The sequence below is a fragment of the Gopherus flavomarginatus genome, chromosome 11 (assembly GCF_025201925.1).
Source record: "Gopherus flavomarginatus isolate rGopFla2 chromosome 11, rGopFla2.mat.asm, whole genome shotgun sequence".
Lineage (NCBI taxonomy): Eukaryota > Metazoa > Chordata > Testudines > Testudinidae > Gopherus > Gopherus flavomarginatus.
The window spans coordinates 6,119,839-6,137,190 of record NC_066627.1 but is presented as its reverse complement, the minus strand read 5'-3'; the positions used below and the strand labels follow the sequence as shown (position 1 = coordinate 6,137,190).

Here is a 17,352-nt window from a genome sequence, read left to right as displayed (position 1 = left end):
CCCTTCTGGTGTTGGACTCTAGGAACCGGTGGCTGGGGCATAACTGCTGCCCCTCATTTAGAATAGGTGTGAGAGACAAAACAACGGCAAATGTGAGTCCATTCAGGAATGAGAATTATGTGGGTGGATGGCTTTGCTGGGTATTGTTTGGGTAAGGGAAGGTGTTTGGGTGAGGACCAGGACAGAGAGATTGAAGGTGAAAGAAGCCGGGAGACTGAGCAAAGTTTCAGGCTGGGATGCTGGCTGAAAGAGGATTTGAGCAGTGATCAAAGACACTCTGTCCTGTTGTTTGGTTCCTCCTGTGTTCAGGAAACAGGATTTATATGTTCTCTGTAACTATGCAGTATGGCATCAAAGAAATTATTGACTTCATCACCAAATTCCCCTCCTAACTGGAACTCTGATTTTTTGGCTAACTGCTCGGGTCTACAATTGTAGCAGTGACATTGTACCATGTGGGTGTGTTACAGGGATGGAGCGTGAAAACAGCACAGGGGTGATGGAGTTTGTGCTGCTGGGGCTATCCCAGACCCGGGAGATCCAGCTCTTCCTCTTCGTCTTGTTCCTCGTCTTCTACTCTGTGATCCTCCCAGCTAACATCCTCATCATCTTCACCATCCGGGAAGACCCTCATCTGGGCTCCCCCATGTATTTCTTCCTGGCCAACCTGGCCTTCCTGGACATCTGCTACTGCTCCGTCACCCCACCAAAGATGCTGGCTGACTTCTTCTTCCGCCGCAAGACCATCTCCTATGGGGGCTGCTGTAATAACCTTAGTCCCAGATTTGGACCTTAGCGTCCAAAATATGGGGGTTAGCATGAAAACCTCCAAGCTTAGTTACCAGCTTGGACCTGGTACCTGCTGCCACCACCCAAAAAATTAGAGTGTTTTGGGGCACTCTGGTCCCTCTGAAAAACCTTCCCTGGGGACCCCAAGACCCAAGTCCCTTGAGTCTCACAACAAAGGGAAATGATCCTTTTTCCCTTCCCCCCTCCAGATGCTCCTGGAGAGATACACAGACACACGCTCTGTGAAACTACACAGAGTGACTCCCCCTCTCTGCTTCCAGTCCTGGAAACAAAAAGTACTTTCCTATTCCCCCAGAGGGAATGCAAAGTCAGGCTAGCAATCCAACACACAAATCTCCCCTTGATTTCTTCCTCCCACCAATTCCCTGGTGAGTACAGACTCAATTTCCCTGAAGTAAAGAAAAACTCCAACAGGTCTTAAAAGAAAGCTTTATATAAAAAGAAAGAAAAATAAGTACAAATGTTCTCTCTGTATTAGATGATACAACACAGGGTCAATTGCTTAAAAGAATATTGAATAAACAGCCTTATTCAAAAGAATACAAATCAAAGCACTCCAGCACTTATATTCATGCAAATACCAAAGAAAAGAAACCATATAACTTACTATCTGATCTCTTTGTCCTTACACTTGGAAACAGAAGACTAGAAAATAGAACTACTTCTCCAAAGCTCAGAGAAAGCAGGCAGGCAGACAAAAGAAAAAAGACAAAGACACTCAATTCCCTCCACCCAAAGTTGAAAAAATCCGGTTTCCTGATTGGTCCTCTGGTCAGGTGCTTCAGGTGAAAGAGACATTAACCCTTAGCTATCTGTTTATGACACGCCCCCCAAATTGCAGACAGTGGGGAAGCTCACTGGCGGCGATTTCCTTCTAGAACTTGAAAATAAACAGATTAATACAACACATACACCTTTACATATACCACTAAGTATATAACTAACAGACTTCTACATTTTAAGAACACTTTTTAACTACTGAATTTTGGGAAACTCTCACGGGAGAGTGCATCAGCTACTTTGTTAGAAGCTCCTGTGATGTGTTGAATTTCAAAATCAAAATCTTGGAGAGCTAAACTCCAACGAAGAAGTTTCTTGTTGTTCCCCTTGGCAGTATGAAGCCACTGTAGTGCAGCATGGTCAGTTTGTAGTTGGAACCGCCGTCCCCAAACATATGGGCGTAGCTTTTCCAGGGCGTACACAATGGCATAGCATTCCTTTTCACTGACTGACCAGTGACTTTCCCTCTCAGACAGTTTCTTGCTGAGAAACACGACAGGATGGAAGTTGTGATCCGTTGCTTCCTGCATGAGCACCGCTCCTATACCACGCTCAGATGCATCTGTGGTTACTAGGAATGGCTTGTGAAAATCCGGGGCCCTGAGCACAGGGTCCGACATGAGCGTTGCCTTAAGTTGGGTAAAGGCCTTTTGACACTCATCAGTCCACTTAACTGCATTTGGCTGGGTGTTTTTGGTCAGGTCGGTCAGTGGGGCAGCGATTTGGCTGTAGTGGGGTACAAATCGCCTGTAGTATCCGGCCAAGCCTAAGAAGGATTGGACCTGCTTCTTGGACCGTGGGACAGGCCACTTTTGGATAGCATCCACCTTGGCCTGTAGGGGGTTTATGGTTCCTCGACCCACCTGGTGCCCCAGGTAAGTCACTCTGTTTTGGCCTATTTGACACTTTTTGGCCTTAACAGTTAGTCCGGCCTGCCTGATGCGCTCAAAGACCTTTTCCAGGTGTAGTAGGTGTTCGGGCCAGGAGTCTGAAAAAATGGCCACATCATCGAGGTAGGCAACTGCAAATTCTCCCAGTCCAGCTAGTAGACCATCTACCAGCCTCTGGAAGGTGGCGGGTGCATTTCGAAGGCCGAAAGGAAGGACATTGAATTCATACACCCCCGCATGGGTGACGAATGCTGACCTCTCCTTGGCAGGTTCATCTAGCGGTACTTGCCAGTACCCCTTGGTTAAGTCTATTGTAGAGATGAACTGGGCACGTCCCAACTTCTCCAATAGCTCATCGGTACGTGGCATTGGATAGTTGTCCGGACGAGTTACAGCATTTAGCTTACGGTAGTCCACGCAAAAGCGTATTTCCCCATCTGGTTTGGGTACCAGAACCACTGGAGATGCCCATGCACTGGTAGATGAGCGGATTATACCCATCTGTAGCATGTTCTGGATTTCCCGTTCTATAGCAGCTTGGGCATGAGGAGACACTCGGTAGGGTGGGGTTCTGATTGGGTGAGCATTACCTGTATCAATGGAGTGGTATGCCCGTTCAGTCCGTCCTGGGGTGGCTGAGAACAATGGGGCGAAGCTAGTGCACAGCTCCTTGATTTGTTGCCGCTGCAGACGTTCCAGGGTGGTTGAGAGGTTCACCTCTTCCACGCCACCGTCTTTTTTTCCGTCGTAGTAGACACCGTCAGGCCACTCAGCATCATCTCCCTGGACTGTAAACTGACAAACCTGTAAATCTCTGGAATAGAAAGGCTTGAGAGAATTAACATGGTACACTTTAGGCTTTAGTGAGGAATTGGGAAATGCTATGAGGTAGTTTACAGCTCCCAGGCGCTCTTGGACCGTGAATGGCCCTTCCCATGATGCTTCCATCTTATGGGCCTGTTGCGCCTTCAAGACCATAACCTGGTCTCCTACCTTGAAGGAACGTTCTCTGGCATGTCTGTCATACCAGGCCTTTTGCTCTTCTTGAGCATTCTTTAGGTTCTCTTTAGCAAGGGCTAAAGAGTGTTGGAGGGTGCTTTGTAGGTTGCTTACAAAGTCCAGAATGTTTGTTCCTGGAGAAGGCGTAAACCCCTCCCATTGCTGCTTCACCAACTGTAATGGCCCCTTAACCTCGTGACCATACACAAGTTCAAATGGTGAAAACCCTAAACTGGGATGTGGTACAGCCCTGTAGGCAAACAGCAACTGCTGCAACACTAGGTCCCAATTATTGGAGAATTCGTTAATGAATTTTTGTATCATGGCCCCCAAAGTTCCATTGAACCTTTCCACCAGGCCATTGGTTTGATGGTGGTACGGGGTGGCAACCAAGTGATTCACCCCATGAGTTTCCCACAGTTTTTCCATGGTCCCTGCCAGGAAATTAGACCCTGAATCTGTAAGGATGTCAGAGGGCCAACCTACCCTGGCAAAGATGTCTGTTAGGGCCAGGCACACAGTGTTAGCTCTGGTGTTGCCTAGAGCTACTGCTTCCGGCCATCGGGTAGCAAAGTCCACTAAAGTCAGTACGTACTGCTTTCCTCTGGGTGTCTTTTTTGGGAAAGGACCCAGAATATCCACAGCTACTCGCTGAAATGGGACCTCAATTATGGGGAGTGGCTGGAGAGGGGCCTTGACCTGGTCTTGAGGCTTTCCCACTCTTTGGCATACCTCACAAGACCGGACATACTTGGCAACGTCCTTGCCCATCCCCTCCCAGTGGAAGGACTTCCCCAACCGGTCCTTGGTTCGGTTCACCCCAGCATGGCCACTGGGATGATCATGGGCTAAGCTTAAGAGCTTCCCCCGGTACTTAGTTGGAACCACCAACTGTTTTTGCGGCTGCCATTCTTCCCGGTGTCCACCAGAAAGAATTTCCTTGTATAAAAGTCCTTGGTCTATAACAAACCGGGATCGATTAGAAGAGCTGAGAGGCGGTGGGGTGCTCCGTGCCGCCGCCCACGCTTTCTGAAGGCTGTCATCCGCTTCCTGCTCAGTCTGGAACTGTTCCCTTGAGGCTGGGGTCACCAGTTCTTCCTCAGACTGTGGACTTGGGCTTGGTCCCTCTGGAAGCGATGTAGGTGATGGGGTTGTTTCCGTTGCTGGTGAACCGCTCTCCGCTGGTGCACCTGAGGGTATTTCAGGCTCTGGCCGAGCCTTTTGGGTATGGCTGTCTGTGGCTTCTGCCAGTTTTGGCTCGCTGGCGCCCTCTGGCGTTGAGTTTGAAGATGTAGTTGCACTTGTTGGTGCTGGTTGCTGTTCCAGTTCCGGGACTGGGACTGGAGATGCTGTGGCTGTTTCAGTGGTAGGCATGGAATCCGGGTCCACTACCTCTGTCTGGGTCTCTGGTAACACAGACGGGGCCTCTGTGGACGGTTCAGGAACAGGAATGGGTCTGGAAGCTTGCCTGGTTTGGCTACGTGTAACCATTCCCACTCTCTTGGCCCGCCTCACCTGGTTGGCCAAGTCTTCCCCCAGTAGCATGGGGATAGGATAATTGTTATAGACTGCAAAAGTCCACATTCCTGACCAGCCTTTGTACTGGACAGGCAGTTGAGCTGTAGGCAAGTCTACAGCTTGTGACATGAAGGGGTAAATTGTAACTTTGGCCTTTGGGTTGATGAATTTGGGGTCAACGAAGGATTGGTGGATAGCTGACACTTGTGCCCCCGTGTCTCTCCACGCAGTAACCTTCTTTCCGCCCACTCTCAAATTTTCCCTTCGCTCCAAGGGTATTTGAGAGGCATCCGGGCCTGGGGATCTTTGGTGTGATGGTGGTGTAATGAATTGCACTCGCATGGTGTTCTTGGGACACTTGGCCTTGATATGTCCCAGTTCATTACACTTAAAGCATCTTCCATCTGATGGGTCACTGGGCCGAGGTGAGTTACTGGAGACTGGTGAGGTTGAAGGGTAGGGTATCTGTGGCTTTACTTGGGTGGTATGTGGGGTCTTTGGCTGTCCTCGGTGGTAGGGTTTATGGTCTGTGTGCCCCCTGGGGTAATCGTTCCCCTTGACAGTAGCTTTTTTGCTTTCTGCCAGTTCCATCCATTTGGCTCCAATCTCCCCCGCCTCAGCGATATTCTTGGGGTTTCCATCTTGTATGTACCGCGTGATGTCTTCAGGAACACCATCCAAGAACTGCTCCATTTGTATGAGGAGGTTCAGTTCTTCCAAGGTTTGAATGTTGTTTCCTGTTAGCCAGGCCTCATAGTTTTGTGCAATGTAGTAGGCGTGTTTGGGAAATGACACCTCTGGTTTCCACTTTTGGGTTCTGAAGCGCCGACGGGCATGATCTGGGGTTATCCCCATCCTGTATCTGGCCTTGGTTAGAAAAAGTTTATAGTCATTCATTTGGTGCTTAGGCATTTCAGCTGCCACCTCTGCTAAAGGTCCACTGAGCTGTGACCTCAATTCTACCATGTACTGGTCTTCGGGAATGCTGTACCCAAGACAGGCTCTTTCAAAATTTTCCAAGAAGGCCTCGGTGTCATCACCTGCCTTGTAGGTGGGAAATTTCCTGGGCTGTGGAGCAATATTTGGCGCCGGGTTGTTAGGGTTGGCTGGCACAGGCAGCCCAGCTTTTGCCAACTCCAGTTCATGTTTTCTCTGTTTTTCCTTCTCTTCATTCTCTTTTTGTTGTTTTTCCATTTCTCGGTGGTGGGCTGACTCTTCTTCTGCTTGTTTCCTTCGGTAGGCCACCTCTTCTTCTTCTTGCTTCCTTCTGTGGGCCACCTCTTCTTCTTCTAGTTTTCTTTTGTGTGCTGCCTCCTTGGCTGCCTCTTTGGCTGCCTGTTCTCTTTGGTAGGCTGCCTGTTCTCTTTGGTAGGCTGCCTCTTTGATCTGTTCTTCTCTTTCTTTCATCTCCATCTCTTTTTGTTTTATTTCCAGTTGTCGCCTGTGTTCAGCTTCTTTGATTTGTTCTTCGGCGTCAATTTTTGCCTTAGAAGTCATGGTTCCTGTTTTCTTGTGTTGGGGTGCCCTCCGGTGTTTATCTTCTGAACTGCAGGTTCTGTTGCCTCCTGGAGTCTGCCTAGCAACAGTGCTTTTTTCCTTTTCTCTCTCTAGCTAATGTTCAATGAAGGGAAACCAGAAAAACCACTTTATTTGCATGCCTATAAGTGCTGGTACTTGACTCCTAATGGGAGGGCTATTGCATGACAAAAGACCCTTAACATGCAAGCCACAAACTGCGAGAGAGAGCAGAAAAAAAAAATTCTCTCTGGTTCCCTTTTAAAACCAACTGCTTCTCTCTGCTAAAAAGCCCTTAGCAGAGAAAAGAAAAATATAATATTTCTACTGGCTTCTGGGTTCTAGTCCCACCAGCTGCACACCATGTAATAACCTTAGTCCCAGATTTGGACCTTAGCGTCCAAAATATGGGGGTTAGCATGAAAACCTCCAAGCTTAGTTACCAGCTTGGACCTGGTACCTGCTGCCACCACCCAAAAAATTAGAGTGTTTTGGGGCACTCTGGTCCCTCTGAAAAACCTTCCCTGGGGACCCCAAGACCCAAGTCCCTTGAGTCTCACAACAAAGGGAAATGATCCTTTTTCCCTTCCCCCCTCCAGATGCTCCTGGAGAGATACACAGACACACGCTCTGTGAAACTACACAGAGTGACTCCCCCTCTCTGCTTCCAGTCCTGGAAACAAAAAGTACTTTCCTATTCCCCCAGAGGGAATGCAAAGTCAGGCTAGCAATCCAACACACAAATCTCCCCTTGATTTCTTCCTCCCACCAATTCCCTGGTGAGTACAGACTCAATTTCCCTGAAGTAAAGAAAAACTCCAACAGGTCTTAAAAGAAAGCTTTATATAAAAAGAAAGAAAAATAAGTACAAATGTTCTCTCTGTATTAGATGATACAACACAGGGTCAATTGCTTAAAAGAATATTGAATAAACAGCCTTATTCAAAAGAATACAAATCAAAGCACTCCAGCACTTATATTCATGCAAATACCAAAGAAAAGAAACCATATAACTTACTATCTGATCTCTTTGTCCTTACACTTGGAAACAGAAGACTAGAAAATAGAACTACTTCTCCAAAGCTCAGAGAAAGCAGGCAGGCAGACAAAAGAAAAAAGACAAAGACACTCAATTCCCTCCACCCAAAGTTGAAAAAATCCGGTTTCCTGATTGGTCCTCTGGTCAGGTGCTTCAGGTGAAAGAGACATTAACCCTTAGCTATCTGTTTATGACAGCTGCATGGCCCAGATCTTCTTCATCCACTTCCTGGGAGCATCTGAGGTCTTCCTGCTCATGGGCATGGCCTTTGATAGGTATGTGGCCATCTGCTATCCCCTGCGCTATGCCAGCATGATGAGCAGGGAGGTTTGCTGTGCCCTAGTAGGGGCTTCTTGGGCTGTGGGCTTCATGCACTCTATCCTGCAGGTGGTGTTGATCATCCAAGTCCCATTCTGTGGCTCCAACAAGCTGGACAATTTCTTCTGTGACATCACCCAGGTGATCAAGCTGGCCTGCACTGACGTCTACATGCTGGAGTTGTTCATGTTCTTCAACAGTGGCCTGGCCATTCTGATGTGCTTCCTCCTCTTGCTCATCTCCTATGGGGCCCTGCTGGTCCGGCTGCATGCAGGCGACCCCTCAAAGGGGACAAGCAAGGCGGCCTCCACCTGTGTCACCCATGTCATCATCGTCTTCATCATGTTCAGCCCAGCCATCTACATCTACTGCCGGCCCTTCCGCAGCTTCACCCTGGACAAGGTGGTGGCCGTGTTCCACACCGTGGTCTTCCCCCTCATGAACCCCATCATCTACACACTCAGGAACAAGGAGATCATCAGTGCCATGAAGAGGCTGCTGGTAAGACATGGGATCTGCCAAAGGAATTAAAAGGAAGTAGAAATTTAAAAAGTGCAGGATTTGGAATTATTTCAGGGAATTTATCTGGCTTATGTCTGACTAGATGATCACTGAGGTCCCCTCTGCCCTCTGAACTGGTGAATTTATACAAGTTTATCAATTTGAGAGGGCAGAATCTGCATTCAATTACACCAGAGTAATGCTGGAGTAATGAGGTAGGATCAATGGAGTTACAATGGAGCACATCTGAAATATCTATAGAGTAATTGTAGAATAATTCTGAAGTATCTGAGGAGTAACTGTGTAACATCTACAGAGCAATGTTGAGGTAACTCTTTAATGTCTATGTGCTAATACAGTGATACCTATAAACTAAATGTCCATGTCAAAGGAGTAACTTTTTAGTAACAGTGTTGCATATGTGAACTCATATTGTAGTAATTTTGGTGTACATATGGAGTAACTCTACTGTGTCTGTGGAGGACCTCAGTAGTAAGTCCATAGCATCTATGGAGTAACTATAGAGTAACTCTGAATAAGCTATTGAGTAATTCTGCAATAATTGTTGAATAAGTCTACAGTATTTGCTGGATAACTATAGTATCTACAGAGTAATTCTGTAGTATCTATATAGAAGTAAAGTAGTACCTAAGGATTTATTCTTTCATATCCATGGAGTAACCTGCAATATTCATGGAGTAACATTGTAGTGACTCTGTCATATCTATGTAGTGTGATAGACCCAGACCAGTGAGGTACAGGTGTCTGGTAGAGGGCAAATATACTGGTCACTGGATGAGCAGTTTTCTGCTCCCTGAGTGACCAGAGCAGGGGCTGCACTAGAGTAACCAGGAACCTGCTAGAACCAATTAAGACAGGCAGGATAATTAAGACACCTTGAGCCTATTAAGAAACTGCTAGACAGCTGCAATCCACAGGGCCCTGTGGATTGCAGCTGTCTAGAATGCCTTCTGGTACAGCTGCGTGACAGCTACAACTTCTTGGGCTACTTCCCCATGGCCTCCTCCCAACATCTTCTTTATCCTCACCACAGGACCTTTCTCCTGGTGCCTGATAATGCTTGTACTCCTCAGGCTTCCAACAATATGTCTTCTCACTCTCAGGTCCTCGTGCCTCTTGCTCTCAGCTCTTTGCATGCACACCACAAACTGGAGTGAGGTCCTTTTAAAACTCAGGTGCCCTGTTTAGCTAGCCTGGGTTCCAGCTAACCCAGAGTAGAGGGTGGGCCTGGGTTCCCCCTAAACCTCCAAACTCCTGACCAGACACAGGAGGAATTGACCTGGCCTGTGGTTTCTACCAGAGGGGAAGGTCTCTGGGCTGTTTCCCAACCCACATGGTGAATCTGTGAGGCAAACAAATCTGCTAATAAGTGCAGGACCCACCAAGGTAGAGGAGGAACTTTGTCACAGTAGATAATACTGATTTGCTATACAGTTCTTAAACAGACTTTATAAATTCACTACATAGATTCTACACAGTCATTACACACGTATTTCCTTAAGGTACTACTTATTTACTATAGGATTGTTCCACAGATATAAAAGAATTACTCCACGTGTCCTACAAGGTTAGTATATATTTATTCCATAGACATTACATGGTTACTACAGAGTTGCTCCACATATAATATAGAGTTATCTACGTAGTAATTTTGTTGTAACTCTGTAGTATCTATAGAGTTATAACAATGGAATAATTTTGTCATAACTGGGGAGTAGCTCTGCAGTGTTTATAAAGGAATTGTTCATTAGAGGTGATTGTTTATTATATGTGAGATACTCTAGATTATTTCTGGAGTATTTTATGAGTAATTACAGAGTTTACATCGGTTGTGAAGGTTGGCGCACGAGAATTTCATCAAGAGCGTGATGTGGGCTGACAGAGGTGAGCAAAGAACTGTCAATATGGAACTATTTGTAAGCAAATAAAATTTATCCCTTCAAATGTAACCTTTTCTCTGCCTCATGTGCCAATTTCTTTTCATTCTTTTCCTTCTCAAATATCCCTGCTTAAAACATAAGACTGGCATTAAGAGAACATGAAAGCTGCACAAATAAAGACTCACAATTCAGGAAAATGTTGTACTAACAGCCTAGACTCTGCCCCCATGAGTCAGATTTTCAAAGCCACCTAGGAATGTGGCTGCCCAGTTCCCAGTCATTTTAATGAGATTGAGCCGTCCATCTCCTTTACATGGCTTTCACTTTACCATTCACAAATACGGTATATCACTGGTTTTCAACCTGTGGTTCACGGACCCCTGGAGGGCAGCAGCCCATGTCTCAGATTTCCAAAGGGGTCTGCACCATCATAATCTTCCACAAATGAAAAAAGGTTGCAAACCACTGTGATAGATACAGGATCAGATACTCAGCTGGAGTAAACTGCCCAAGTTCCATTAAAATCATTCTTTCTTGTAGAACACCAGCTAAAGAAGCAACTAAAGATCAGCGCTGCTATTGTGCCAGGCACTGCATAACCCCTGATTGAGATCAGGGCCCCCATTGTGCCAGGTGCTGCACAGATCCTGACCGAGATCAGGACCTCCATTTTGTTGGGTGCTGCCCATACCAAACCAATATTATGTTGGTTTTTGTGGTGGGTACTTTGCATGCATGGAGGTAGACTGGCATCAGCTTGCCCGGCAGTTACTTGAACTGGATGAATCACTGATTTTTCTGTTCACTGGCAGTTCGGAAAAAACTGCAGGAGAAAGAATTGGGTCAACCTGAATTGAGTTGAAATTTTTCAGAAAAAATGTAGTTAATTGGAAAAGTTGGGGTGCTAAAAATCCCACATGCAGGGGGAGGGTAGGTGGAAATATTACATTCAGCTCGAACCAAAATGTGAAAGCCCCAGTTTCAAATCCCTCATCTCCATGGTGTGAAGAAGGAAAAGGAAGCTGGGTCTCTTGCTTTATAGCAGCACAGCTACAGCACTGGGCTATGGGATAACCTGGTGTGGGAATGTCTCCTGTTGAAATCGTTCCAGCAGGGATCAATAATTGGAGTAGAGGAACTGGACCTTTTAATTCCCACCTCCAAAGCAGGATACCAGGATGACCAGAGGAGACACATGGGGCCAGTGGCTTTCTCCTAACAGAGATCTTCTCCTTCCCTACTCAGAGCCATCAGCTTTTGCAATGAGGGAATTGAACACCTAATTCCCTCTGGAACATCCTTGGGTTCTTCTGCAGCTCCCGATGTCTCCTCTGCCATGCTAAGCAGCCCACCTATCTTTAGTCCTTCTTCTCAGTGCTGGATATTGTGCCTCATGTATCACACCTGGATGACTCTGACCATGGGGTTTGTGAGTGGCCAGGACATTTCAGGGTCTCCTGACCAGCTGGTAGAAGCTCCCTTAGAAATATTTTTGGCTGAGTTATGTCAGGCGCTGCTGTGAGGAAACAGAGCCTCAATTCCCATGGGGATATCAGCACAAACATCACCCAGCTCCCAGATTAAAAGCCTACATCTCACATTTAGGCCTCGTGAGAGCTAAAGGAAACCCTGCTCAGCTGGCACCTAACCCCCTTAGGCAGCTATGTGGAACACCAGCAACATTCCCAAAGCACTGAAATATCTGCTGGTAGGCTTATGTGGAAGCATCTTGATCCTGATACAACTATGGTGCTGTAGCTCACATCTTGTCTGTGGTGATACCCTCCAGCTCAGTGTTGCTGTGGCTAGCTCGTCTCTGTGGCCAGTCCCTGGGCATGCTCTGGGGGTGGGGCAGAATTTTGTGGCTGGCTGTGGGGTGAGGATGTCCCTGCTGCCCCTACTGGTGGGGTGAGCCCTGATCTGTCTGAGTGTGTCTGTCATTATAGCTCTAAGCCCCATGGGTTGAGCGCTCCCCTGGGAGGTCGGAACCTCCCCAGTTGAAATTCCACCTTCGGTTTCATTTGGGGCAATGATTTGTATTTAATTGAGTGCCCTTGCTAACAGTTATAATGTGGTGGGGTGATCTCTCTGTGAGATAATTAGGACTTCAGGGTTCCATTCCTGGTGTGCTGTGATTTAACTCCCTTTCTCCGTACCTCAGTTTCCCCCTACGCACAGCGGGACTGTGACGCAGGGCCAGAAAGGGATACACAACTAGCAAGCTAAATGACACAGATTCAACCTTTAGATATCTATTAAAAGATATGTAAATGGTAATTAGGGCCATTCCATGTTACATGGACTAGAGCTTTGAAATGTAAACTTGTATTGTTAAAGAACTGGAAGAAGATAGTGACTGTAGGTGTCTATGTTTACTTATATCTTATTAGAGGTTGACAATGTAACCAAATGGTTCCAATCACTGTATTCTGTTAATATTTAGATGAACTGTGAATGTAGTAATATCATTGTTCTTATTTTTCTTTGAAGTATGTAGTTAACAACCTGTAAATGGCTGAAGATTGGTAATTACCTTGTGTTAATCCAGTGATGCTTAGGAAACAGAGGTCACTTTTAAACCACTTTTGTTCACCCAAGGACTGCATAATAGCAATAGCCTGCCAGAGAAGTATAAAAAGGACTCTTGGACCCTGATCCTTGCATCTAGAATCTGCTTAAGCTTCATCAGGGAAGTATGAGCTAAAAGACAGAGGTCTCCAGTCCCATGTGGATCACCTTGATATTGGACATTGGACTCTAACCTATGAACTAATTCAGAAAGGACTCTTGGTAACTCTAAAGCTCACCATCTCTATGATGAAACTGACCTAAGGACTCTATTCATGTCTGTATGTATAACGATCTTTTAATAATGTTTAGTTTAGTTAATAAGAATTGTCTGTAAGTGTGTATTTGGGTAAGATCATCACTAACTTGGTGGGTACTGTGTCCAATCCTTTGGGATTGGTCGAACTTTTTATATAATGAACAAGATTTTCAGTAATCTTCATCATATTTGACTTGGCTGTCTGGGTGGGAACCCAAGGCTGGGTTGCTTTAAGGGAACTTATTTCTGGCTTCTGGGTAACCAGTGAGCTATTGTAGAAGCTGATTTGTTTCTGACTTGGTGAATTTAAGTATTAGAATAACCACAAATTTTGGGGATTGTCTGTCCCATTCTTTGCAGTTTGCCCAAATTGAGCAATCTCAGCCTGGCACCCCCAGCACTTCAGTCACAGGGACTCATGTCCCACCTGAGCAAACATGGGGATGGTGAGAGGAACAATTCTGCCGAGTGGCAACCTAGTTCCAGTCCCAACTAACGAGGCCCCTGGGTGCTGAGCTACACCTGCTTCCTCACACACACCTTGGCCAGCAACCAGAGCTCCCTGGGGGCCTCAGAGGGGATATAGCAGGGGGTTGTGCGAAGGGAGAGGGGCCGTGAGGCAGGCAGGGACGGAGATGGGACCTAGCCATGGGAGGCTGCACAGGGTGAGTGTTAGCCTGTCCTCCCCTCTCATTCCATCCCCATCAGCCCTCCCTCTCCAGTTCTGGCTGCCCCTCAGGCCCAATGGAACCCCCCTCCTAAGCTAAACCTCCTGCATCGGCTCTGCCAGTGCCCCTCAATCCTAACCCACAGCCTCTGCTATCACAGTCCTGGGCTCCCCTCCAGCTCTGATGATGCCCCCCACTCCTGATGCACAGCCCCTGCCAGCCCAGTCCTGAGCTCCCCACCCTCCCTCCCCTGCAGCTCCACCAGTGCCCCTCAGTCCCCACCAAGATCCCCCTTTGCTATCTCAGTTGCTAACAGACATGTATGCTGCTTCAGGAGGACAGAGTTCAGGTTTCACAGCATATCTGATGGCGCATACCAGGGTATTTCAAGTGTTGCTGTTCTCATTGCACATCCACCGTGTCTTTGTATCGACTCAGTCAATGCAGGAAATGGATAGCTGGGGAATGAATGAGCCAATGGAAGGATAAATATCTGAGGGCATTTCTTACTACATGACTAAAGCGGAAGCTAGCAAGGCCACTGTGATACCTGACTGTATGTGTGTGCGGAACTTCTCCTCACTGAGTGAGTAAACTAATGAAGGGAAGGAATAAATAAACGACTGTAGAAAGAAAGGTTATTAAACACATGAACGGAGTCTCGAGATAAATTACAGGGACAGAAGGATTTAAATAATAAAAAAAAGAATGAATCCATGATTAAAAGGATGAACGTGTGGCGGAATCCATGCATGCATGGAAGAAGAAGAAATGAAGCAATGTAGAGAGAAATAAGGGAAGCAACAACTACACAGATAGATACATAAATTAATTTATAAATATATCAATAGTAGAATGTATAAACAATTTTGGGGGGGTCCTGATCTCAGTCAGGATCTGTGCAGCACCCAGCATATCTGGAGGTCTGACCTCAGTAACCCCTAGACGTTACCATAATTTATAAATTCATTGATTCTTAGATTCATAAATTTACAGACCAGAAACAACTGCTAGACCACCCAGTCTGACCTCCTGTATAATCCAGGCCAGCAGATTTCACCCAGCTGCCCTTGCATTGAACACCATCACTTGTGTTTGACGACAGCATCTTCCAGAAAGGCTGCTTCTGAAGATACCAAAAGATGGACAATCCACTACTTTCCCTTGGGAGTTTTTTCCAATGATTAACCAAATTGGTTAGAAATTGGTGCCTTATTTCTAAATCAAGCTTACCAGGCATTAAGCTCCAGCTATTAGTTCTTGTTCTGCCTTTCTCTGCTAGATTAATGAGCCCTTTAGTGGCTGGTATTTTTTCTCCCTGGGAAAGTCTTTATACAGCATAAGCAAGTCACCTCTCAGTCTTCTGTTTGAGATGCTAAAAGATTGAGCCCTTTAAATCTCTCACTGCCAGGCATTTTCTCCAGCCCTCGGATCACTTTTCCAACTCTTTCTGCCCCCCATGCCTCAATTTGCCAGCATCCTTTTCAAAACACGCACCCCAGAACTGAACGTAGGATTCCAATATCACTCTTACCAATGCCAGTACAGAGGACAGGACCCCGACCTGCTCCTGCTCACCACCACCCTCATTATACTTCACGGTGAGTTACTTCTCTGCTCTGAGCAGTCAATCCTTTTCAGTCCCTAACTGCCAGGCCACAGTCCCCCGTCCTGTACGCATGTGTCACTTTGCATTTTGGCTGTATTCAAAGACATTTTGTGCAAACGAAGCCTGTTTCACCAGCCTCAGCATTATTTACAGCTCTGAACATCTGTTATAATAATGATGTTTATTTTAACACCTTTTTGGATGTTTAGCAATACACGTTTTCACACAGGAAATTAGGGGGGAATCAAACAACAGGGACAATAATTATTTCATGACAGCAGATGTTGAGATTCGAAATGTTAAAGCTTTATAACTGTTAAAAGACAAACTGTCAACATCACATGTCAAAATATACAAAGTAAATAAGCTTATGTCAAACTCAATAAGTTCTTATATGGCATTTTTTTTTACTTTGCCTTTGTAAATTTTGATCATTATTGATGGGAATATTTTTTCACCAGGTTGTGTGTGTTCAGTGAAAGCAACATTGGCTGACATTGGCTGATAAAAATCTCACCCTTCCAAGCCTGATACAGGAGGTCCGACTATCACAAGGATCCCTTCTGGCTTTGGGATCTAGAAATTGATGGGTGGGGCATAACTGCTGCCTCTCGTTTGAGATACATTGGAGAGACAAAACAAAGGCAAATGTGAGTCCATCCAGAAAAGTGAATTATGTGGGTGCATGGCTTTGCTGGGTATATTTTCTGTAAGGGGGGTTGTAAGGAGCAGGACAGAGAGACTGAAGGTGAAAGAAGCTGAGAGACTGAAAGAGGTTTCAGGTTGAGCTGCTGGCTGAAAGAGGACTGGAGCGGTGATCAAAGACACTCTCTCCTGTTGTTTGGTTCCTCCTGTTTTCAGGGAAATAGAACTTTGTATATTTTTTGTATATATGCAGGATTGCATCAAAGAAATTCCTGATTCAGGCCCCAAATTCCCCTCCTAATTGGAACTACCTACTAGACCATAAATATTTGGCTAACTGCTCAGGTCCTCAGTTGTAGCAATGATAATGTACCACATTGGTTTGTTACAGGGATGGAGCACAAGAATGGCACAGGGGTGACGGAGTTTGTGCTGCTGGGGCTATCCCAGACCCGGGAGATCCAGCTCTTCCTTTTCATCTTGTTCCTCATCTTCTACTCCGTGATCCTCCCAGCTAACATCCTCATCATCCTCAGCATCCGGGGAGACCCTCATCTGGGGTCCCCCATGTATTTCTTCCTGGCCAGCCTGGCCTTCCTGGACATCTGCTACTGCTCCGTCACCCCCCCAAAGATGCTGGCTGACTTTTTCTCCCACCACAAAATGATCTCCTATGGGGGCTGTATGGCCCAGATCTTCTTCATCCACTTTCTGGGGGCAGCTGAAGTCTTCCTGCTCATGGGCATGGCCTTTGATAGGTATGTGGCCATCTGCCATCCCCTGCGCTATGCCAGCATGATGAGCAGGGAGGTCTGCTGTGCCCTGGTTGGGGCTGCTTGGGCCGGAGGCTTCATGCACTCTGTCCTGCAGGTGGTGCTGATTATCCGGCTGCCATTCTGTGGCCCCAACGAGCTGGACAATTTCTTCTGTGACATCACCCAGGTGATCAAGCTGGCCTGCACTGACGTCTACATGCTGGAGTTCTTCATGTTCTTCAGCAGCGGCTTCTCCACCATGATGTGCTTCCTCCTCTTGCTCATCTCCTATGTGGTGCTGCTGGTCCGGCTTCGGGCAGGTTACCCTTCAAAGGGGACGAGCAAAGTGGCTTCCACTTGTGTCACCCATGTCATCATCGTCTTCATCATGTTTAGCCCGGCCATCTACATCTACTGCCATCCCTTCCACACCTTCTTCCTGGACAAGGTGGTGTCTGTGTTCCACACCATGGTCTTCCCACTCATGAATCCCATCATCTACACACTCAGGAACAAGGAGATCATCAGTGCCATGAAGAGGCTGCTGGGCAGACAGGGGCTCTGCAGAGGGAAATAG

General features: G+C 46.6%; 2 protein-coding genes across 2 annotated transcripts; both read left to right on the top strand.

The window, feature by feature from the left end:
* The first annotated feature begins 472 nt into the window (after positions 1-472).
* LOC127031772 (olfactory receptor 734-like) lies at positions 473-8,400 on the top strand. The gene is made up of 2 exons (XM_050918809.1): positions 473-764; positions 7,754-8,400. Exons 1-2 carry the CDS (start codon positions 473-475, stop codon positions 8,398-8,400), a joined length of 939 nt encoding a protein of 312 aa, XP_050774766.1.
* A 7,998-nt stretch (positions 8,401-16,398) lies between these two features.
* On the top strand, positions 16,399-17,352 carry LOC127031856 (olfactory receptor 734-like). The gene has a single exon (XM_050918878.1). It carries the CDS (start codon positions 16,414-16,416, stop codon positions 17,350-17,352), a length of 939 nt encoding a protein of 312 aa, XP_050774835.1. The 5' UTR covers positions 16,399-16,413.